The 20,510-nt window shown below is 46.1% G+C and overlaps 1 protein-coding gene across 2 annotated transcripts in view; it reads left to right on the top strand.

The window, feature by feature from the left end:
* Positions 1-12,315, top strand: part of LOC116822500 (transient receptor potential cation channel subfamily V member 6-like) — a 49,209-nt gene extending 36,894 nt beyond the window's left edge. For both annotated transcript variants that reach the window (XM_075071132.1, XM_032776421.2), the window contains 3 exons: positions 1,776-2,044; positions 3,238-3,344; positions 7,785-12,315. In XM_075071132.1, coding sequence (XP_074927233.1) covers positions 1,776-2,044; positions 3,238-3,344; positions 7,785-8,037 — 629 coding nt within the window. In that variant the 3' untranslated portion in view covers positions 8,038-12,315. The remainder of the gene's footprint in view (positions 1-1,775; positions 2,045-3,237; positions 3,345-7,784) is intronic.
* Positions 12,316-20,510: the final 8,195 nt, after the last annotated feature.

Below are 20,510 nucleotides of genomic sequence, written 5' to 3'. Positions count from 1 at the left end.
GGGAAGCAAAGGGAAAATGCAAGAGGGGCCAGGCACCCCTCATTTGCAGCATGGGCACATTGTTTCATGTGCCTGGAGCAGCCAGCAGAGAGGTAAATCACTGTGGGGGGTTAGGGCTAGGGACACTCCAGCCGGTGCCAGGTCAGACCCACTCCTCATCTGCCCAGCCCCATGTTTCTATAGCGAGACTCCCTATATCCAGACCATCTGCCAAGCCTCACCCTGTGCATCTGGAGCCCCCCTGCACCTGAACCCCCCATCCTCATCAAGCCCCACCCTCCCACACCTAGCTCTCAGGACACCCGGACCAGTGATTCGTATCCTACACTAGGATCAGCTGTTAGTCCCAGCTGGGCTGAGGGTGGGGGAGGAGCGTATTTTCCCTGCATGGAGCAACTGAGGCCAGAGCAGTAAGCAGTAAGACCCACCCCAAGAAACCTCCCACAGATTTGTTCCCTCGCTCCCTCGCTTTCCGCCTCCATCTCTCCTCAGCCACCAGGGGAGGGATCACTACGGAGAGCTGCTCCTCTGTCCACTTAACACCCATGCATTTGGAGGCCCCCAAACTCAGACCCCCTTGCTGAGCCTCACCCCGGAACCTAGCTCCCCCTGCATCTGAAACTCTCCTTCTTGCAAACAGACTCCCACCCCCACATCAAAGCATGCCTCACCAACCCCCCACACCTGGATCCCCCCTGCTAAGCCCCACCTGCCTGTATTTGGCCCCTTCCTGCTGAGACCCACCCCCCTGCATCCAGACTCCCACCTGTGCACCCAGACCACCCCCGGCTGAGACCCCTTCACTTAAACCTCCTCCCCAGTGAGCCTCACTCCCAATGCACCTGGACCACCCTGATGATTCCCCCTACACACACCTGGATCCCCATCCCACTGAGCTCCAACGAGCTGCACCCAGACCCCCACCTCACCAAGTTGCACTCACCCAGCACCTAACTCCCCTGTCAAGCTCCAACCAACTTCACCTGGATCCCCCCTGCAGAGTCCTATTGCCCCTGCACCTGGAACACCCCTGCCCCTGCTCCCCCACCACGAGCTCCTGTGCATCCAGATCTCCCTACATCCAGGTTGCCCCACACAGAACCCTCCCACCCTGCACTTGGATTCCTCCACACTAAGCCCCTCCACACTTGGATCCTGCTGGGCTGAGCCTGCCTGCCCGCATCTGATGCGCCTGGTGCGGAGGGGCAAGGCAGCTCCATCCCTTGCGCTGTTTCTAGGGCAGCTCCTTCCCTTGCACTGTGTCAGGGTTGAGTGCAGCCTCGCCATCAAGTGCATGTCCTGGGGGTGGTGGGGGTTGCAGGATGATCTCCCACCTCTGCAGCCAGTGGCCTGTCCTCCACGCTGGAGCCTCCACATTTATTTTTGGACAAATACAATTTGCAGAATTTTAAAATATTGTGCACAGAGTTTTTATTTTTTTGGCACAGAATTTTTAATGTTTTTGGTGCAGAATTTCCTCAGGAGTATATTTCTGTGGAAATGATGCTAGAACTTTCCCCAGCATGGCCTTCTGCTATGTCACAGCTTGTTTATTATTAATTGCTTATATTACTGTAAAGCCCAAAGGCCCCAATCAGGAATTAGCTCCCATCGTGCGGGGAGTTGCACACACAGATAGATATAGTCCCTGTCCAGAAGATCTTACATTCCAATAATCCCCATTCTGATCCCACCCCTCAGATTCTCTGCTGCTGACCACAGGGCATTATTCCTATTGTAACTTTCTCTCTCTTCCTTTCCTTGTGCCCCTCCAGCCTTTTACATAATCTTCCAGACAGAGAACCCCACAGAGCTGGGCCAGTTCTACAGCTATCCCATGTCTCTGTTCACCACCTTTGAGCTTTTCCTCACCATCATTGACGGGCCTGCCAACTACAGCGTGGACCTGCCCTTCATGTACAGTGTGGTGTACTTTGCCTTTGCCATCATCGCCACCCTCCTCATGCTCAACCTGCTCATCGCCATGATGGGCGACACCCACTGGCGCGTGGCCCACGAGCGGGATGAGCTTTGGAGAGCACAGGTGAGGGCTCTGTTGTGTTAGGCCAGGCAATGGAGAAATCTTTCCAGTACAGAATAAGGAGAGTTGTCCCTGGTGGAAGTGCTGATAAGTGCAGCTAATTGCTCCTGTGGTGCAAAGAAGCATGGCCACATCACTCCTATCCTTACACAGCTCCATGGGCTTGGCCTCCCATTCATTTCAAGATCCAGTTTAACTCACCACCACCTTGATAGGACTGCTCCAGCCTATCTGTCTCCTGTCTCATTCCCTCTGCATATCAAGCACCATCTTTTCTGTCCTTTCACATAGTATGGGCACTCTCAGTGTGAGAGCCTTCTCCTCTGCAGCTCTTGACATCTGGACCAGCCTTTCTGTCTCTTTGTGCCCTGTCCACACCTCCATATCATTTCAAACCACCATTCAGAAACCTGTTTATCCTCTCTTATCCATCCCAACCCCTTTATATTCCTCACTCACTGACACTCCTCATAGATTCACAGATTCCAATGCCAGAAGGGACATTGTGACCCTCTAGTCTGACCTCTCGTAGAACACAGACCATAGAACTTCCCCTAAATAATTCCTAAAGCAGATCCTTTAGGGAAAAAAAAAACATCCAGTCTTGATTTAAAAATTGTGAGTGATGGAGAATCCACCATGACCCTTGATAAATCGTTACAATGGTTAATTACTATCCCTATTAAAAACGTACATCTTATTTCCAGTCTGAATTTGTTTCACTTCAATTTCCAGCCCTTAGATCATGTTATACCTTTGTCTGCTACCTCCTGCCTTTCCAAGACAGACCAGGAAGTTTAATGGTTGACTTTCCTGATGTTGCAGGGTATTGAGTTCCTGATGGTAACTGGACACTCACCCTGCTCATGGCTGTAATATTTGCATAACCACAGTGGCATGTCCTATAGACTGTACACTGACTGGCTTATTCCCTGCCACCATGTGTAAGGGAGAAGAACTTTCTGTTTTCTGTTGTTTGAAGATGGTCCATGGTTTGCTCAACCCTTGGTGAAATTAAAGCAAAAATAGTGAGCAACCCTTCAGTAGACAAGATAGAGATGCTCCCTCTCCTCTCTTCAGTACCTCTAAACTCTCCTCATGGAAGTGTTGTCAATGATTTTCAAAGTGAGGTTTTTCAGATAGTGCTTTGGGTTGTTGTATTTTTTTACTTTCCTCTGTCATTTTTATTTGGGAAGGTTGTTGCCACTACTGTCATGCTGGAACGGAAACTTCCACGATGCCTCTGGCCTCGCTCTGGGATCTGTGGACGGGAGTATGGAATGGGGAACAGGTGGTATCTTAGGTAAGTCTCCCTCTCTGATATGTTCTTTGTGGATGTGCATGTGTGTACATACTAGAGATGGTCATAAAATGGATTTTACATCCTGTGAAAGATTTCAAGATTTCAAAAAAATGTTCAAACTGAATCAGGACCAAAAACCAAAATTTTGACATTTTTCATGAAACAAAATTTAAAAAACATTCATTTCAGGTCAATTGAAACAAATTGTTTTGATAAATGTGAAATGTTTTGCTTACGTTTTGACCCCTTTATTATTTTTATACTAAATTCTGTAAATTTCAAAACAAAAAGTAATTTCAACATGAAAAATTGAAACTTTTCATCCCTGGAATGTCAAAATGGGACACTTGGACATGTTCACAAAAACAGATTTCCATTTTTTCCCCCCAAAAAATTATGTGTTGTTGAAATCAATAGGACTTTGCAAAAAATAAATAAATAATCATTTTAATCGAAACAGCATTTTCCCATGAAAAGCTGGTCTGACTAAAATTTTCTGACCAGCTGTAGCAGGGAATTGGACTAGATGACCTCCTGAGGTCTCTTCCAACCCTCGTCTTCTATGATTCTATGATACACCCACATGTGAGAGAATTGCATGTAAGTGTGCAGCACAGAGAAAGAGAAGGGGACAGGGTAACAATGCAAGGAATGAGATTGGAACTAGCTGTCTCCGGTGGCTCAGGGAATGGTCCATGAAGCCATTCCACCGTACAGATTCCAACCTGATTTAGGACAGAGCTGACTAAGCAAATAGAAGCAATTCAAGTGCCACTCAATGTGAAATGAGTTGATGTGTTCAGTCCAGCTCTTCATAGGGAGATGCTTATATCCCTGACAGTCTCAACAGAGAGGCCAAGGCCCTGAGGGGCTACAGAGCCTGAATTCTTGTTTTTCTCCCACATCCCATTAAGTATGCAGAGCATTTTTTGGGGGTGTTGTGTGTGGCTGGGGAAGCTTGTCCCTATGCATGAGATCAGTGGTTCTAACCAGAGGTCTGGAGCTCCTGGGGGGCAACGAGCAGGTTTCAGGGGGTCCACCAAGCAGGACCAGTGTTAGACTTGATGGGGCCCAGGGCAAAAAAGCCGAAGTCCCACTGCCGGGGTCTGAAGCCTGGGATACTGAGCTCCGCCATCTGGGACTGAAGCAGAAGCCTGAACAACTTAGCTTCATAGTGCCCCCTGTGGCATGGGGACCTGGGCAATTGCCCTACTTGCTACCCCTTAATGCTGGCCCTGGCTTTTATTTATGGAAAACCAGTTATTGTGGCACAGGTGGGCTGTGGAGTTTTTATAGCATATTAAGGAGGGCCTCAAAAAGAAAAAAGTTGAGAACCCTGCATTAGATAAGCAGAAGGCTTCCATCTCTGAGCCTGTCAGCCTACTAGCTTTCACTAGCACTGAAATGCACCTCAAATATTTCCAAAACAAGACAAGGGGAATAGAAAGGAGCATTTGGACAGGACCCTGGGGTCTAACATGAGCCCACAGTGTCAAGTTACTATGTTGGACTGGCTAAAGAGCAGTTTTGCAGAAAAGGGCCGGGGGATTACAGGGGATGAGAAGCTGGATATGAATCAGCAGTGTGCCCTTGTTGCCAAAAAGGCCAACAACACATTGGGCTGTATGAGTAGGAGCATTGCCAGCAGATTTAGGGAAGTGATTATTCCCCTCTATTTGGTACTGGTGAGGCCACACCTGAAGTATTGTGTCCAGTTTTGGTCCCCCCACTACAGAAGAGATGTGGACAAATTTGGAGAGTCCAGCAGAGGGCAACACAAATGATTAGGGGGCTGGAGCACCTGACTTACGAGGAGAGAATGAGGGAACTGAGGTTATTTAGTCTGAAGAAGAGAAGAGTGAGGGGAGATTTGATAGCAGCCTTCAACTACCTGAAGGGGGGTTCCAAAGAGGATGGAGTTAGGCTGTTCTCAGTGGTGTCAGATGACAGAACAAGAAGCAATGGTCTCAAGTTGAAGTTGGGGAGGTCTAGGTTGGATATTAGGAAACACTTTTTCAGTAGAAGGGTGGTGAAGCATTGGAATGGATTACTTAGGGAGGTGGTGGAATGTCCCTCCTTAGAGGTTTTTAAGGTCCGGCTTGACAAAGCTGTGGCTGGGATAATTTAGTTGGTGTTGGTCTTGCTTTGATCAGGGGATTGGACTAGATGATCTCCTGAGATTTCTTTCAACCCTAATTTTCTATGATTCTATGTTGTGTTTCCAAAGCAGAAAGTATTCAGCAGGGAATGGACCCAAGACATAAAATTTGGACCAAATTCCAATAACCACCCTCAAAGTTGTTTTGGTCCAGAATTTTGGTTTAAGTCCTGTACTAAGGTTTCTATATAACTTATTTCTTTTGGTTTGGATAATGTCAGGCCTGATTCTCCTCTCACGTCTCTGGTTTTATTCCTGTTTCTTACCACTGTGAGAAGAGAATAAGACCAATGTCTGGATTTATCCTTTCACACGTCTGTGTTTTGTGGATCAGGCCTCAAGGGGGAGCCATTGCACTATTCAATGGGGCTCTCAGCAGGTTTCAGCAGATGGATGCTTGTGGATGTCAAGCCTGCTGGAGACAATGAGCAGCTTAGCTATACAGTGTCACTGATGAGCAACAGCTTACAGCTGAGAGTGCTGTGTAGCCCACCCACCCATCCCTTCCCCCACACACATGTGTACACCACACTTCCCAGATGCTCCCCTCAAGGGGAGAATGGTGCTGACACACTCCAATCATGTGTGCAGTCTACTGTATGCCTGTTACCAACACACAGTATGGCAGAGCATTACCCTTAGAGAAACAGCAGCAAGCTAAGCAGAGACGGAAGGTTATTGGGTGGAACAAAAGAGGGGAAGTGGATCAGAAGGGTGAGCTTCAGGTACAAAGCGCAGCACAATGGGAAGAGTGTCTTTCCCAGGGACTCAGCTTGGAGAATCACAGGGAAAGGCAGATTATCAACATCAGAAGAGAAGAACTAGCAATTGGAAAGGAGAAGTAGATGTGGGGTCAAGTGGAGCAAGTCCACCAAGAATTCACAGTTGGTCATAGGGGAAGGGGAAGATGTGGTTAGGAAATCAGTGAAGGGGAGAGAGAACTGGAGAGCGGGAAGGAAACAATGCCAGTGAAGGTTTTGGGACACTGGGGAGAATGGATAGAAGCTAGTGGAGGTGGTGAGTCTCCTTCAATAGTGTGTGTGTGTGAGAGAGAGAGAGAGAGAGAGAGAACAGGAGGAAGCTAAAGGAGCTCTACTTGTGAGTAGTTCCCCCATGGATGTGCTAAGCCGTGTGCTGGATGTGGTGTTGGGAGAGGCCTTCTTGGTGGAGCTGATAGTGATTGTTGAGAAGCTGGGATGTTTCCAGGGTCAGATTAACCTTTTATGGGCCTGGCACCAAACATATTTGTGGGTGCCCATGGAGGCAATGGAGCATGGCATGGGGAGGTCAGTCCCCAGAGTAAGGGGCCAGCCAGAGGCAGTGCGGCCTGATATGGCAGAGGCAGTCCCACTCTTCCCAATGCCAATGCCAAGGCACTATTTACAAACTGGCAGTTGCCAGACACACAGTGGCCTGCCTGTCCCTGTGCTGCCAGCATGCCCCTTTCCCTCAGGGGCAGGCCCATGCGACACCACACAGCTCCTCCCCCCCACTTAACACCCCTTGACTCCCTATGTCCAGTGCCTCCCAGACCTACCCACAAATACACAGTGCCCTGCACAACACCACTCTTGCCCACAGCCCCACCACAACTGCACAGCACCCCCCACAAAAACCCCACTGTCTAGTGACCCAACACACAGATCTTCCCTGCCCTTTCACAGCCCAGCCTCCAGCCCCAACCTCCAAGAGACCCACTCCCCCACATCCTGCCTCTTGGGAGGCGGCCTGCTGGAAGGCGACTATCTGCTGGGCTGAGCTGGCCGCACAGCCAGGGCTGGTCCCAGGGCGGGGAATCGCTCCAGCCCCTCGGGAGTGGTGTGATAAACCAGGCCAGGTCCTGCCCTGGCCAGGCTCCCTCAAGACGCACTTGCCTGGATGGGCCCATCCAAGCCCCCCACATTGTCTTCTTGACCCACCTCCGCCACCTGACTGAGACTGACCAGGCTTCTGCACCAGTCCCAGGCGGCTCAGCTCTGGGGAGACAGGTGGGGACCCACAGGTGGTAGGAAGCAGAGACTGCCCGGAGCCGGAGGTGCACTGGGGTCCGGACAGGGAGCTGAGAGGAGCAGGGGGTGAGGCCAGGGGGCAGAGAGGAGCTCTCTGCCAGCCAGAAGGCAGGTCGAGAGGAGCAAATGGTGGGTGGGAGGAGACAGCAGGGTCTCGAGTCGCAGTACAAATAGAGCAGGCCGAGGCCCCTTCTGATCATGGGCCACTGGAGCCATTGTAAACCCGTCACTGGATGATTCTGGTGTATTCAACTTCTTCTCACCTTTCTACAGGGTAGAAGACAGAATTGATCCCAACAAGCAGAAGATGCATCGTTACACAGAAGCCTTTAAGACCCAGGATAAGGAGGACTTTGACAAACACTCAGAGAAGCTGGACCTAGCACCAGTTGCTCCTTCAGTGTCCCGGAGCACATCCCAGAGCAGTTCGCACCGCGGCTGGGAGATCCTGAGGCGTACCACCTTCAGACAACTTCAAGGGGAAGTCAACCATGCCATGGAAGAGGAGGAGGTCTACCATGTCTGAGACACATCTCTCCTGAATCCACAATGTGGATGCCCTCTACTGAAGCATCCAGGTGCTAGTGGAAACTCCAGTATGGACACCACACTCCATAGCTATTAAGAGCTCTCCAGATGCAACAGGGATGCTCCGTGCTGCAGGGTGGACGCAGTGTCCAAGTCTCCTCTCCCCCTCTTCCATGTGCCCTTGTTGCTGTGTTGGCTAGGAGCTGAGTTGAGGAGTTTGGTGTTTGTCCAGTTCTGTAACTCTCTACAGAAACAGACCGAAAAATGTGCCAGCACTGGGGTTTCATCCGTTTACAGGAGATCCTTACCACAGTGCACCTATGAATTGATCAGTAACTTCTCTCTCGCCCGGTGATACCTGGTATCTTCCTTCCCTTGGTCCCACAAAGACCACAGTGCTTTCTGAATTGAGGAAAGCTGACTTGGGAGATTTTTTTGGTACAGAACTGAAAACAATATTTAAACTCAGGAAACTAGTAGCTGCTGACACTGCAGTGATTAAAGGGACTGTCCCCGTACAGCTGGCATTTAAGAGGCTGCCAGATGTTCCTCCCTCAAGAAAGACAAACCTCTATTTGCTGGCATTTTCCACACTGCTACTCTATGAGGGTCTGAGTGTTTTTCTGCCATATGAATGCACTTTAATTGTGTTTGCTACAGAAATTTGATTCTTGGTTTCCTAAGGATATATCACACATTCTGTGCTGGGACTTTTATCCTGTTTAAAGAGGATGCAGAGGCTGGTGAGATAACTCCCTAAGGAGATCCCAGGTGAATTGATCCTGAGCCATAATTCCTATGGAAAAGTAGAATTCTCTGGCTCATGGTCTGATATCTGCCTGCCATCTGTTATCTTTGCTGTGTTGAGACTGCAGACTGTTTGGTCCCTGTCTTCATGGAGATCAGTGGTGTAGCTTTGAGTCTGCTGTGGTGAGGCATGTCTGCTGCAGCTCACCCTGTGCTATGTCACAAGGGGAAGGGGGAGTTATATGGCCACTGTCAATCGACAGGGGAAGCAAGTGCTGGGTGAGACACAGTGGGAAGTATTGCGAGGCAACTTGGAAACAAGTCTTGTCTCTTTTAACAGCATACAATGATGCCTGGTCCACAATAACTCTGATTCATCCACACAGTCCCCTACTCCAGATTCAGTGCTTTTTCACCTCTTCCTTTAGTTTTCTGCCAGGACCTCCCTTCAGGAAAATGACTACAGGGAAGAAATGAGGTGCCCTTTTGAAGGGCCTCATGCCCTCAGCAACTCACAGTATAATCCCAATAGCACAATTAAGTTGAGTGCAGTTTGTAGCCTGACATTTCCTCTTTAGCAGGCCCTGTGAGACAACCTCTGTGTCTAAGGGGGACCCAAAGGTAGCTTGCTTGTATTAGACACTACCATTGTAACAGGCCATCCTTTACTGCTCCTTGGCACCCAGAACCAAGGAGTGAAGGACCAGAAACTAGTGGCTTTCTTATTAATGATGTTATTCCTACCCTTCAAAGCAACTATCCGCTGCATGGGACTGCTGCAGACTGTAGTGCCATATCAAGGTGCATGGCCTTTGAGGTTATGTGCATTTTATTAAATGTACTATTTTCCCTCTACTTGAATGTGTGCTTGAGCCCTAAGTAGGCGATTTTTCCCCTTGGGTTAAGATCAATACTTATATTAGATACACTGTGATTAACTGAAGTCGTGTGAGTTGATCTTTTTTTTATCCTATACTCCCAGCCCCTCCTGTTTAACCACAAGAATTTGCACTAATGTTTATGGAAATGGGAAATATGTGATTTTGCACATTTAACAAAACTGTGAATTGCTGCTGTGATAATCATTTAATTTCTTTAATCAATGGAGGAGAGAAGGGAAGGGGGTTAGTGGAGTTTTCCTTCATCTTTCCAAATCTGCCTGTGCTCTTCAACCAGTTGGAAATCTGACTGAGACACAATTAAGATGGAACACCATGAGGTCATTTTTACCTAGCGATTCCCTAATGTGATTAGCTCTATTTGCAGATCAAAAAATGGTTGTTCTAAGTGTCAGCAAAACACACACCGGGTCTGAAAATCCAGCTGTGCATTTTCTGTCTCTGGTGTCACCATAATCACACTTTAACTTTTAGTGCCAGTATCTCTCCTCAGGCCTGCACAATTCCATTAAAGCCATTGGGATTGTGCAGGTGTAAATGAGAGTAGACTCCAGTTGGCCCTGTGTGTTCATACAGACTCACTAGCCAAAACAGGTGCCCCAGGGAAAAGACAAGTGAGATCAGTAGGTGTAAAACCTCTATGAATTGTTGTTCCTGTTACTTTTAAATTCTGTACATAAAATGGGGTTGAAATGTAGACCAATGTGATTGGCTCTGCTGTTTTTCACTATGACATGAACTGGAGCTACTTTGCCTCATCATATCCTCCAATTCATAATCTCCTTCCTCCTTTCTTACATCAGAAACTTGCAAAGAAAGGCAGAGGGAAATATAATATGGAGGTCTGAGAAGCTTTTGTAAAATACGCAAAGGATACTATGAAGGAGCAAAGAATCTTTTTTTTTAAATGTCCTTATGTATGTTACTAATCATAACAACTTACAAATCTTTTACAGATTTCAAAATCTAACTACCTTTGTGCCATTCCTGCTGTTTTTATTGACTTTAATTTGCAATTCACACAGATTGAATGGGAAGTCTAGACCTGCCAGCTTCATTCTGTCTCCTGTAACTTGGGCAATGCTATTGCATTTGGGCTTCCAACAGAGCAAGGGAACATTCACATTTAAAAAACCAACTGCCCCTAATTATTTTCACTTCATGCAAATGGTTTGGTTCAAATTAAATTTTGAGAGTTAGTGAAACTTCTTAAAATAACTAGCCCTACATTTTGAACCTAAATATCTTTACGATATATCTAAGTAAGCAAGTATAAGATCCCAGTCAGTCATCAGGTATGTGTAGAATTTAACATGAAAGATACTTGTAATTTTAAAAAGAATTGTAAAATAATATCCTCAGTCCCTTAGCTGTCCAGCTGTGGGATCAGCATTTGGTATGAGGAGAAATGCCTGATAACCAGAACTTACATGGAAGTTGATGGAACTTTGGCTATTAATGGCAATAGGAATAAGGTTGGGTCCCAATAGCTTTAGGGGCCCAGACCAGCCATAAGCTGAGCTCCTCAGAGGGGTTGGTGAGTGTCCTGAACTTCTGTTCACTTCACTGCTCAGTTGAATTAAACTGACATTCTTGCAATGACATCAAGTCCCTGGGCAGGCTGAGAACCTTACATGGGAAGGACATCTATTAATTTTAATTTTGATCAGGCCCTAAAACAGGATTCTAATATAGTAAGGATGATTTTTTTTTCCAAATGCAATTTTAAGTCCTCTCATTATTATTTAACCAATTTGGGTCTTAAAAAGGGTTTTATATGCCTGTATTTTTTTTAAAAATGTTCCCATACTCTGTTTTTCGGAACTACCTTTTGTTTTCATTTAAAGTATGATTTTTATGGTGACAGTGTAACAGTGTTATTCTGTGTTTCATGGTCTGTGTTGCTGATTCAGTTTCCAGTAAAAAGTTCTTCTAACTGGCAACTCTACAAACTATATATGGGTTTTGAAAATCCAGCTGTGCTTTTCCTGTGTCTTTCCTATTTATCATTCATAAAGCTTCCACAATCATAATCCTGCTAAGTACTCTGTTGATGATGAGTGAGGCATGCTCCCTCTCCCATAGCTTTATTGGCTCTGCAGAATTAAAAACTTGTTTGGGTTAGGAAAACCAGCAGATATGATACAGATCAAGGGCCAAATAATAGATTGGGTAAGAAGGTGCCTCGTTTATACTAAAACTTTTTGGACCAAAACTGCACATTTGTACTGTATTCTTTTCTACCTCTGTAAACATGGATTAAAATTTACATGGATGTAATTTGGCCCCAAGACTCTGAAATGTGGAACTGATGATCATTATTGCTTTAATACTCAGTTTATTTTCCTCCAGTGTTCTTATCATTTCAGAACAGACCTTCTTCTTTCCCCACCTCTGCGAACTGGTGACCTCAAACAATCTTTAATTACTACTGAACAACTTCAAGGTTTTAAGATCTTTTCTTGTATCTGGAAAATTAGTAGATCTGAAAATGTCTCTGAGATGAAATGGATGAACTGATTTGATCTGATCTGGATTAAGAAAATTTTGTTCAATATAAAAATTTGAAGATTAAGCAGGTACAGGCTTTGTGTGTGTTTTTGTTTGTTTGACTAAGAATAATAACTTATGGAAGTTCTTGTGATTCTCCCCACATTAGCCACTCATCAGCCACTGAGAGTACTAGACTTTACTTGAGTATATTATATGTTTCTGGTTGTTTTTACGATCCTAAGCCACCCTCTTCCCTCCATTAAAAAAACAATTACAGTGCATTTTAGAAAATTCTTGCTTCAAACAGTAACTGTAAAGGATTCAAATAATCATCACCAGAAGGTAACATTAAGGTCTCTTATTTCCTTGATTTTGGAATAACTGAATGGGGACGGGACCATATTTTCCTCTCTGTTTGTGTATGTATATGTATACGCATGCTCATGCTTGTGCAGCAAGTTGTGCAATGGGACACAAGATTGGTCATACTGGGTCAGACCAAAGGTCCATCTAGCCCAGTACCCTGTTTTCTGACAGTGGCCAGTGCCAGGCGCCCCAGAGGGAATGAACAGAAGTGGTAATCACCAAGTGATCCATCCCCTGTTGCTTCATTTCCAGATTCTGGCAAACCAGCTAGGGACATCTGGGGGGAACATTTGCAAAGTTAAGTCTTAACCAGGTAAATCTTTGTGGAACTCAGCCCCCCTTCCCATTGAAGGACATTCAGCAGGCCTCAGTCCTAAGTGAACCAGATCCTGTTCTCACTGAAGTTATTAGTAAAATTCCCATTGATTTAAATGGAAGCAGAATTGGGTCCTTGTACTGGTACTTGCTTATTCTTTTGTTTCCACTATTTATTTAGGTTTATGTACAACAATAACAAAGTGCAGCATGATACTGGCACTTTGAGAAAATCTGCCAGAATACAGTCAATACAGCTGAGAGAGCTAGCAACTGGACTTCATCCATATTCCATGAAGCAATAAGAAGACGTATTTCTAACTTCTGATTTCTGGAACCTTTTTTTCCAAACATGAATCAAGTTTAAGTAGCTCCAAACACTCCAGTAATCCCTCCGAACACTCCACTCTTCAATAATGTTAGTGCAGTGTTTGGGGCCATTGCTGCATTTTTGTTTTTTTGGTTTTGAAGAGTGGCATTTTATAATTGAGCACCCATATGGCCACATGGTACTTCTCGATACCAAAGACAATTTCCCTGTCGCGAAGAGCTTACAATCCAAGTTTAGATACGACACAAGTAACAACTGCAGACAAAAGGCACAATAAGAGAGAGGCAGAACAATCACTAGTTATCTGACCTTGCTTCTACTTTATGACTTGTTGATCAATGCAAGGAGCGTGTGTTCCAACAGTTAGTTGGTTCAGTGACTGTACATCATTCTGTGTCCCTGGCTGAAGAACTAATTTAAATCTCCCTGCTGAGTCACCTCCTCTTTGTGTATTGAATCCTGTTGTTGGCCGGTACTTGCTCTGTTGTGAAAGAGATGAATGCCTGCTAGGAGAACAGAGCAGGGTGAGCTAATTGTGCAATGTTCTGCAGCACCAGGGCTAATGATTTTATAAACTCCTCAGAGCTGTGCTCAGTTGAGCTGGGGATTTTCTATTTAAAATAGTAAGAAATAAAATATTTACACACAGTCTAAACCTAGTTCCCAGGGGAACCAACACCACAGCACAAAACCCAGCTGGCTATCTTCCTCAGCACAGAGGTCAAGGACCAAAGGGCTGCCGAAGGATGAAAGTTCCTCTCATCTCTAGGGAAGATGGCTCCATAGCTGTTCACTCTCCCAGCTTTTGCAAAATTGACCTGGTTAATTTCAATTTAGATTGCCAAGAAACACCCGTCATTTCCATCCACCCACCCTACACAAACACACACCTTTATCGCTCAGTTAAAAATACTCATTGATGTAAATTTTGACAGAGATTATTTCTAATGGTGGGTTTTTTCACTATGCCTGAGGCCTGGTTCCTGAGAATTTGTCTGTAAGCCTTGGCTTAGAAGCATCTTCCACCCTTATGCATACCAAGGGCACAGGGAGTTTGTAAGCAGCTTCAGTGGCTAATTCAACTCCCAGATTGTGGCTGCTCTGATGTCCAGGCTGGAATCCCACCTCACTATCCTCCACATCTGGCTGTCCCACTTCTTGGCTGCAAGATGGGCTCCAAAACCATCTCCCTGACCCCCTAAATGCCTGGCTCCAAAGAACAGTGCAGAGAACATGCACTCAAACCCAATTAATGTCACTTTGTGGGGAAAACTGGAGAACAAGAGGCAGCTGTAGGAAGAGACAGAAAACAAAGTGTCAGGGTCTGGCTGAAGAAAAATGGTAGGGATGCTGAATTTCCATAGTATCATGAAAAAGATGGTAAACTTCCTGGCTGTTTAATTGCAGAGTCCATGGAGCGCTGACTGAGATGAATCGTGCAGTTTACACTTCTTGGGGCTATTGTATCAGGCCCTCTGCAAACTCAGGAGATGCTGTATCAGTTACTCTCTCCTCACATTTCCAAGATTCATGCTGCAACCATAAAGGAGAATACATAATTTTTTAAATAAAATGAAGATTGAGCAATATGGCTCTACAGCAAGTGGTGAACATCATGACAAATTCCATGGGCACTGAATACACTGGGCCTTGCCTCTAAGGAAATATCAGCAAATGGTGTGAGGGGCATGCCAAGGGGTGCTATTCTTCATATCTGTTGTATTCTGGTGAATTATAAGCAATTTTCTCTGTCTTTTGAACTCATCCATTTAAGAAAATAAGCCAAAACTCACAAGTACGTGCAACCCCCGAGTCGGGAGCTGATAGCTTCCTGCCCCTCTGGCTCACTGGAGTTGGCCTTGGTTGACTTTCCAGCTGTGGGCAATTGTAGCATCATGTCTCCAGGGCAGGGCCGAGGTGCACTGGGCTCAGCTTGTCCCTGGTGTAACTCAGCTGACTGGGGCCACTAACAGCGGGCAATATAGGTAGAAGCAGCTTGTAAATCTCAGATTGCAAAAGTACAAGAGTGGCAAGTGAAAAATCTTCACAAATCTGAAAGGTACTTACTTCAAAATGGGGATAAGCGTATAAAAAGTGTTGAAGAGCAGCTCACCAGTGAGGGTAATCCATGCATCACCCATGGCTGTTTGAGATGCCACCACCTTTTTCTACTACCCCACAGAGCTTTGTGTTTCTTTCTATTGTACATCCCTCAGCAACGCTCTCTGCTCCCTCTCCGTTCCCCTCTGCCTGGTTTCCTGCCCCAACCCTTCCACAGCTTAAGAACACTTAGTTCATGCTTCTGCCTTTACATGTTCTAAAACAGTAACTAATTAACCCTCCCAACCCCCTCATGTGCTGGTTAGATGTTGTCCTGCTTTTTAGCTGGGGAAACTGAAGCACAGAGCAATCAAATGGCTTGTCCAAGGCACACAGGAAAACAGTGCAGTGCCAGGATCTGAGGTCAGCAGCATCTGATTCCCAACCTCCATGATTGCCTTGGACTCCCCTGACTTGTTGTGTAGGAGATCTCTGAATTAGTTTGACTGTCTGGCTCAGATAATGTAATTATAGAGTATTTAGCCCCAAGGGGTTCTCTAGTTCAAGTCCAGCTCATGTTGGTGGTAACTGAAAAATGTTGTTGCCTGAGGGATGACTGCTGGCCTGTGTGAAGTCAATTTGGGTTCCTAGTGGACATCACAAAAGACATTACTAAGCAGCCTGTTGTTGGCAGGTTCAGTAGAAGGGCCCAAGACTGCATGGACCTTGAAGACTGAACCCAAGAGGGGAATGAAGGGCTGCTGCTTGTGCTGCTTCTATTCTATGGATACAGAGATTTGTTCTCAGTTCAGCTTTTACAAGGCACTGGATTTGTTTGGAAGATCTGCTAAATATACAGTCCAGCCTGAACTGTTTTAAACTGTCATTTAAGGGATTGAGACTCCATTTCCTCCAAGGTCACCGAGTCTGAGCCCCACCCTTGGTTTGGCACCTTGCTCTGAAAGGGCACTGAGTGTGAAGTATGTCTGACTCAACTTTTCCCAGTACTTCATGGTGCTGCCAACACACATAAACACCGGCAAATTGCTCTCACGCGCTCAGCATTGCCACCCTCGGGTCATCGGCTGGGCCCGAACGGTAGGAAAGGATCCTCAGCAGAGACTGGTGAGGTCATTGTGTGGTTCCCAGAAGATCAGATACTGTGCCAGCCTGGCACTCTTAAGCCATGTTTCAGGGCTCTACTTCTAGCTATGGAGAGGGTTATCCATGCATGCTAGCCAGGAAAGCTCTATACACATTGGAAAGAGGGCTTTTTTAATTGCTGACTGAATCTGGATTTAGAAATGTTGAGGAACAGTCACATAACTTCTGCTTTCTAAAGCTGGAGCACTTGCACTCCCAAAATAATACTTTGCACTGCTGTTCTTTCCATCTGATGACGCCATCTACACAAAGACAGTCTTGCTGTGATCAGGGGTAGACAGCACATTGGTTCAAACACCAGCTGCTGCCTTAGCCCTAGATACACTGTCACTCCCACCATTGTTATCACCAAGGAAAGTGCACCAGCAACAGCAGCAGGAGAAAATTTGGGGTCGGGGGGGGGGAGGTCAGTTCAGGTTGCCCCCAATTTTTAAACTTTGGCCTACAGAGACAAAAAAGCCATTTCATGAAGTCGCAACATGCTATTGCCCTCATAACATCTGAGTCACTTAAATCCTGAGGAAAAGGAACACTTTCTTAGATGGATGATGTGACAGGGAGTGTAGCCCACACAGGCTCTGAAGGGGTTAATAGGGGTTTGAAGGCCCAATTCAGGTTCCTGACTGCACCTGAAGGGAGAGCCAAGCCTAACTGAACAAGAAGCCCAGCTGGTCAGGAGTAGGGTACATTATAAAGCCAGGAAGTTTGCAGCAGAACAAGACTGCAGGGAGAGTCCCACAATGAGGCTACATATCAAAACCCAGGCATGTTATTCAATCCACTTGTAAATCTCCATCAGTTTCATTTAATGTGGAGAGAAGGAAGGGGAGGGACAAGGAAAAGCATAACCACCATTAGGAGGCACCGACCCTTGAGGAAATGTTTACATTAGCTATAAAGTATGAATAAGAGTTCAAAGAAGCATCTTATTTTGTTTGCGGGGGAAGGAGGGAACAAGATTGTGAAAAGCTGATGGTCCATTCTTCCAGCCAGTTATCTGCAGATGCTGAGGAAACATTAAGGTTAGATAGTGCCAAGCTCCCACATGGTGTCTCCCTCCCCTACCATGCAGGGAGTGGGCACCATAAATGTCCCTGTAATCACACTGGGTTACTACTTAGTAGAGCTAATGTTGCTGCCAGTGCCAGCTTCTTCCAAGAGGATGGGCAAGTGGGAAGAATCATGGGGACCCCAACCTTCTGCAGGAGGTCTGGCTGGGCATAGAAGGAACTGGATGTTGCACCATTTCAGAAGGATGCAGAGCAGGGATGAAAGTAATATTAATCTCTTAGTGGTATGGGGGCTGGCTCCAGGCCCCCGGAAGGGATGTGGCCTCGGGCAGAAGGGGTGGGGCCGGGGTCAGCCTCCCCGATCCAGCTCATCCACGCTGCCTGGCCCATGCCACCCAGGGCTCCAGTGGCAATTTAAAAGAGCCTGGGTTTCCAGCTGCTGCCAGGAGCCCCAGGCCCTTTTAAATTGCCAGCCCCAGGGGCATCTACCCCTTTTGCCCCCTCTCCCCCTGTTGGTGGACTGGGGGTGGTAAAAGGGGAAAAAAATGTTAAAGCGCTGCCGCGGCAGCACTTTAACGTCAGCTGAGTACAGGCCGGTACCAGCTTCTTACCAGTATACCATCCCGGCCCACTTTCACCCAATACAGACTCTACATTCCCACATGCTTCCTAGAGCTTCCCAGAGGATCCAGCTAGGAGGATGCTTCTTCTCATCTTCCCACCTCTCCCAAGTGTGAAGCTGTGGCTATATTTCTTCACCAGCAACTTCCTTATTACAATATTCCTGTGAAACAGGAATGGGATCACTTTACTCATTGCTAGTATTTCCAACTCCAGGCACATGAAAATCATGAGATTTTTTTAAAATATTCAATTTGGGGTTCTTTACCTTCTGATTGCTCAGCCATTTGGTTGCACTTACTTCATGCTTTCAAACTTTTCTCCACAGCCAGGAAGGCTAACAGCCTGCTCTTTTTACAAAGTGAAAGCTGAGATTGTCAAGAATTCTCTTGAATTCAGCTATTGGGGCTTTAAGACAAACACTAAATATCATGACAGCTGGCAACAGTTTGATATGCCTTCTTCTCTGCAGTGGAATACAGGAACTGTTTAAGTGTTTGCAGCCACATTATAGAACATCTTAGGCCAGGATACAAAAAATAACAACAAATGAAACTACAGACTGGAATTTGACCACAACCTCAGAGCTACTCTGTGTTACAACACTCTTTTGCTTTTATGGACTCACATCAGCAGATATTTAATGGCTAGATAGGGTGCAGAATTTTATATCCTGGTGGAAAGATGTTTTTTCTAGAAATCGTACATCAATAAAGTATTCACAATAGTAAATTAAAGACTTGCAGGTACAAGGGATTAAGTGCTGTTGAAACACATATATCTGAAGGTATCTGTCCATACGAACATCTCTCTCTTTATCAGCTGGTCTATGTAGCAGCTACTGCTAGCAGCTAGTAGAATTACTCCTTTAGCTCAACACAGAGCGGTCAGTGCTCTTGGTGCTGAATGTTTCAGGTTCTAACCCAGCTGCGAGGGGAGTCCTTAGAAGTGCATGTTAATCTGCCTTTCTCCAGATGTTAAGCTCCTCCCTGCCTTGGATTTCTTTGGATTTCTTGGGAAAAGCCCAGGTAGGGACCATAGGATTGTGGAGGTGAATGTGTGGTTACACAGGTAGTGTCGGAGAGAGGACTTTGGATTCTTCGACCATGGGATGCTATTCCAGGAAGAAGGATTGCTAGGAAGAGATTGGATCCACCTAACGAAGAGAGGGAAGAGCATCTTCACAGGCAGGCTTGCTAACCTAGTGAGGAGAGCTTTAAACTTGGTTCGCCGTGGGATGATGACCTAAACCCAAAGGTAAGTCAGGGAGTGCGATACTGGGAGGAAACAAAAGGAGGAGGGTACAAGACGGGAAGCCTCCTGATTCATACTGAGAAAATAGGACAATCTGCTAGTTATCTTAGGTGCATGTACACGAACATAAGAAGCCTAGGAAACAAGTAGGAAGAAGTGGAAGTCCTGGCACAGTCAAGGAACTATGATGTGATTGGAATAACAGAGACTTGGTGGGGTAACTCACATATCTAGAGTACTGTCATGGATGGGTATAAACTGTTCAGGAAGGACAGGTATGGGAGGAAAGGTAGAGGAGTTGCATTGTATGTAAGAGAGCAGTATGATTGCTCAGAGCTCCAGTTTGAAACTAGAGAAAAGCTTATTGAGAGTCTTTGGGTCAAGTTTAGAGGTGAGAGCAACAAGGGTGATGTTGGTCCTGCTTTGAGCAGGGGGTTGGACTAGATGATCTCTTGAGATCCCTTCCAACCCTAATAATCTATGATTCTATGAGTCCATGTGTGCTATAGACCACCAGATCAGAAGAAGGAGGTAGATGAGGCTTTCTTGGGACAACTAACAGAAGTTTCCAGAACACAGGCCCTGGTTCTCATGGGGGATTTCAATCACCCTGACATCTGCTGGGAGAGTAATACAGCAAGACCCAGACAATCCAGGAAGTTTTCAGAGAGCCTTGGGGACAGCTTCCTGGTACAAGTGCTGGAGGAACCAACTAGGAGTATCCTCTTGACCTGCTGCTTACAAACAGGGAAGAATTGGTAGGGAAAGTAGAAGTGGGTGGCAACCTAGGCAGCAGTGACCATGCGATGACTGAGTTCAGGATCCTGACAAAAGGAAGAAAGGAGAGTAGCAAAATACAGACCCTGTACTTCGGAAAAGCAGACTTTGACTCCCTTAGGGAACTGATGGACAGGATCCCTTGGGAAGTTAATATGAGGGGGAAAGGAGTCCAGGAGAGCTGGCTGTATTTTAAAGAAGTCTTATTGAGGGTGCAGGAACAAACCATCCCAAAGTGCAGAAAGAATAGCAAATATGTCAGGTGACCAGCTTGGCTTAACAGTGAAATCTTCAGTGAGCTTAAACTCCAAAAGGAAGCTTGCAAGTAGTGGAAATTTGGACAGATGACTAGAGTGGACTATAAAAATATTGCTTGAGCACACAGGGGTGTAATCACAAAAGCCAAGGCACAACTGGAGTTGCAGCTAGCAAGAAATGTTAAGGGTAAAAAGAA

The sequence above is a fragment of the Chelonoidis abingdonii genome, chromosome 1 (assembly GCF_003597395.2).
Source record: "Chelonoidis abingdonii isolate Lonesome George chromosome 1, CheloAbing_2.0, whole genome shotgun sequence".
NCBI classification, from domain to species: domain Eukaryota; kingdom Metazoa; phylum Chordata; order Testudines; family Testudinidae; genus Chelonoidis; species Chelonoidis abingdonii.
The sequence above is the reverse complement of the archived record's forward strand: the minus strand, read 5'-3'. Positions and strand labels throughout refer to the sequence as shown.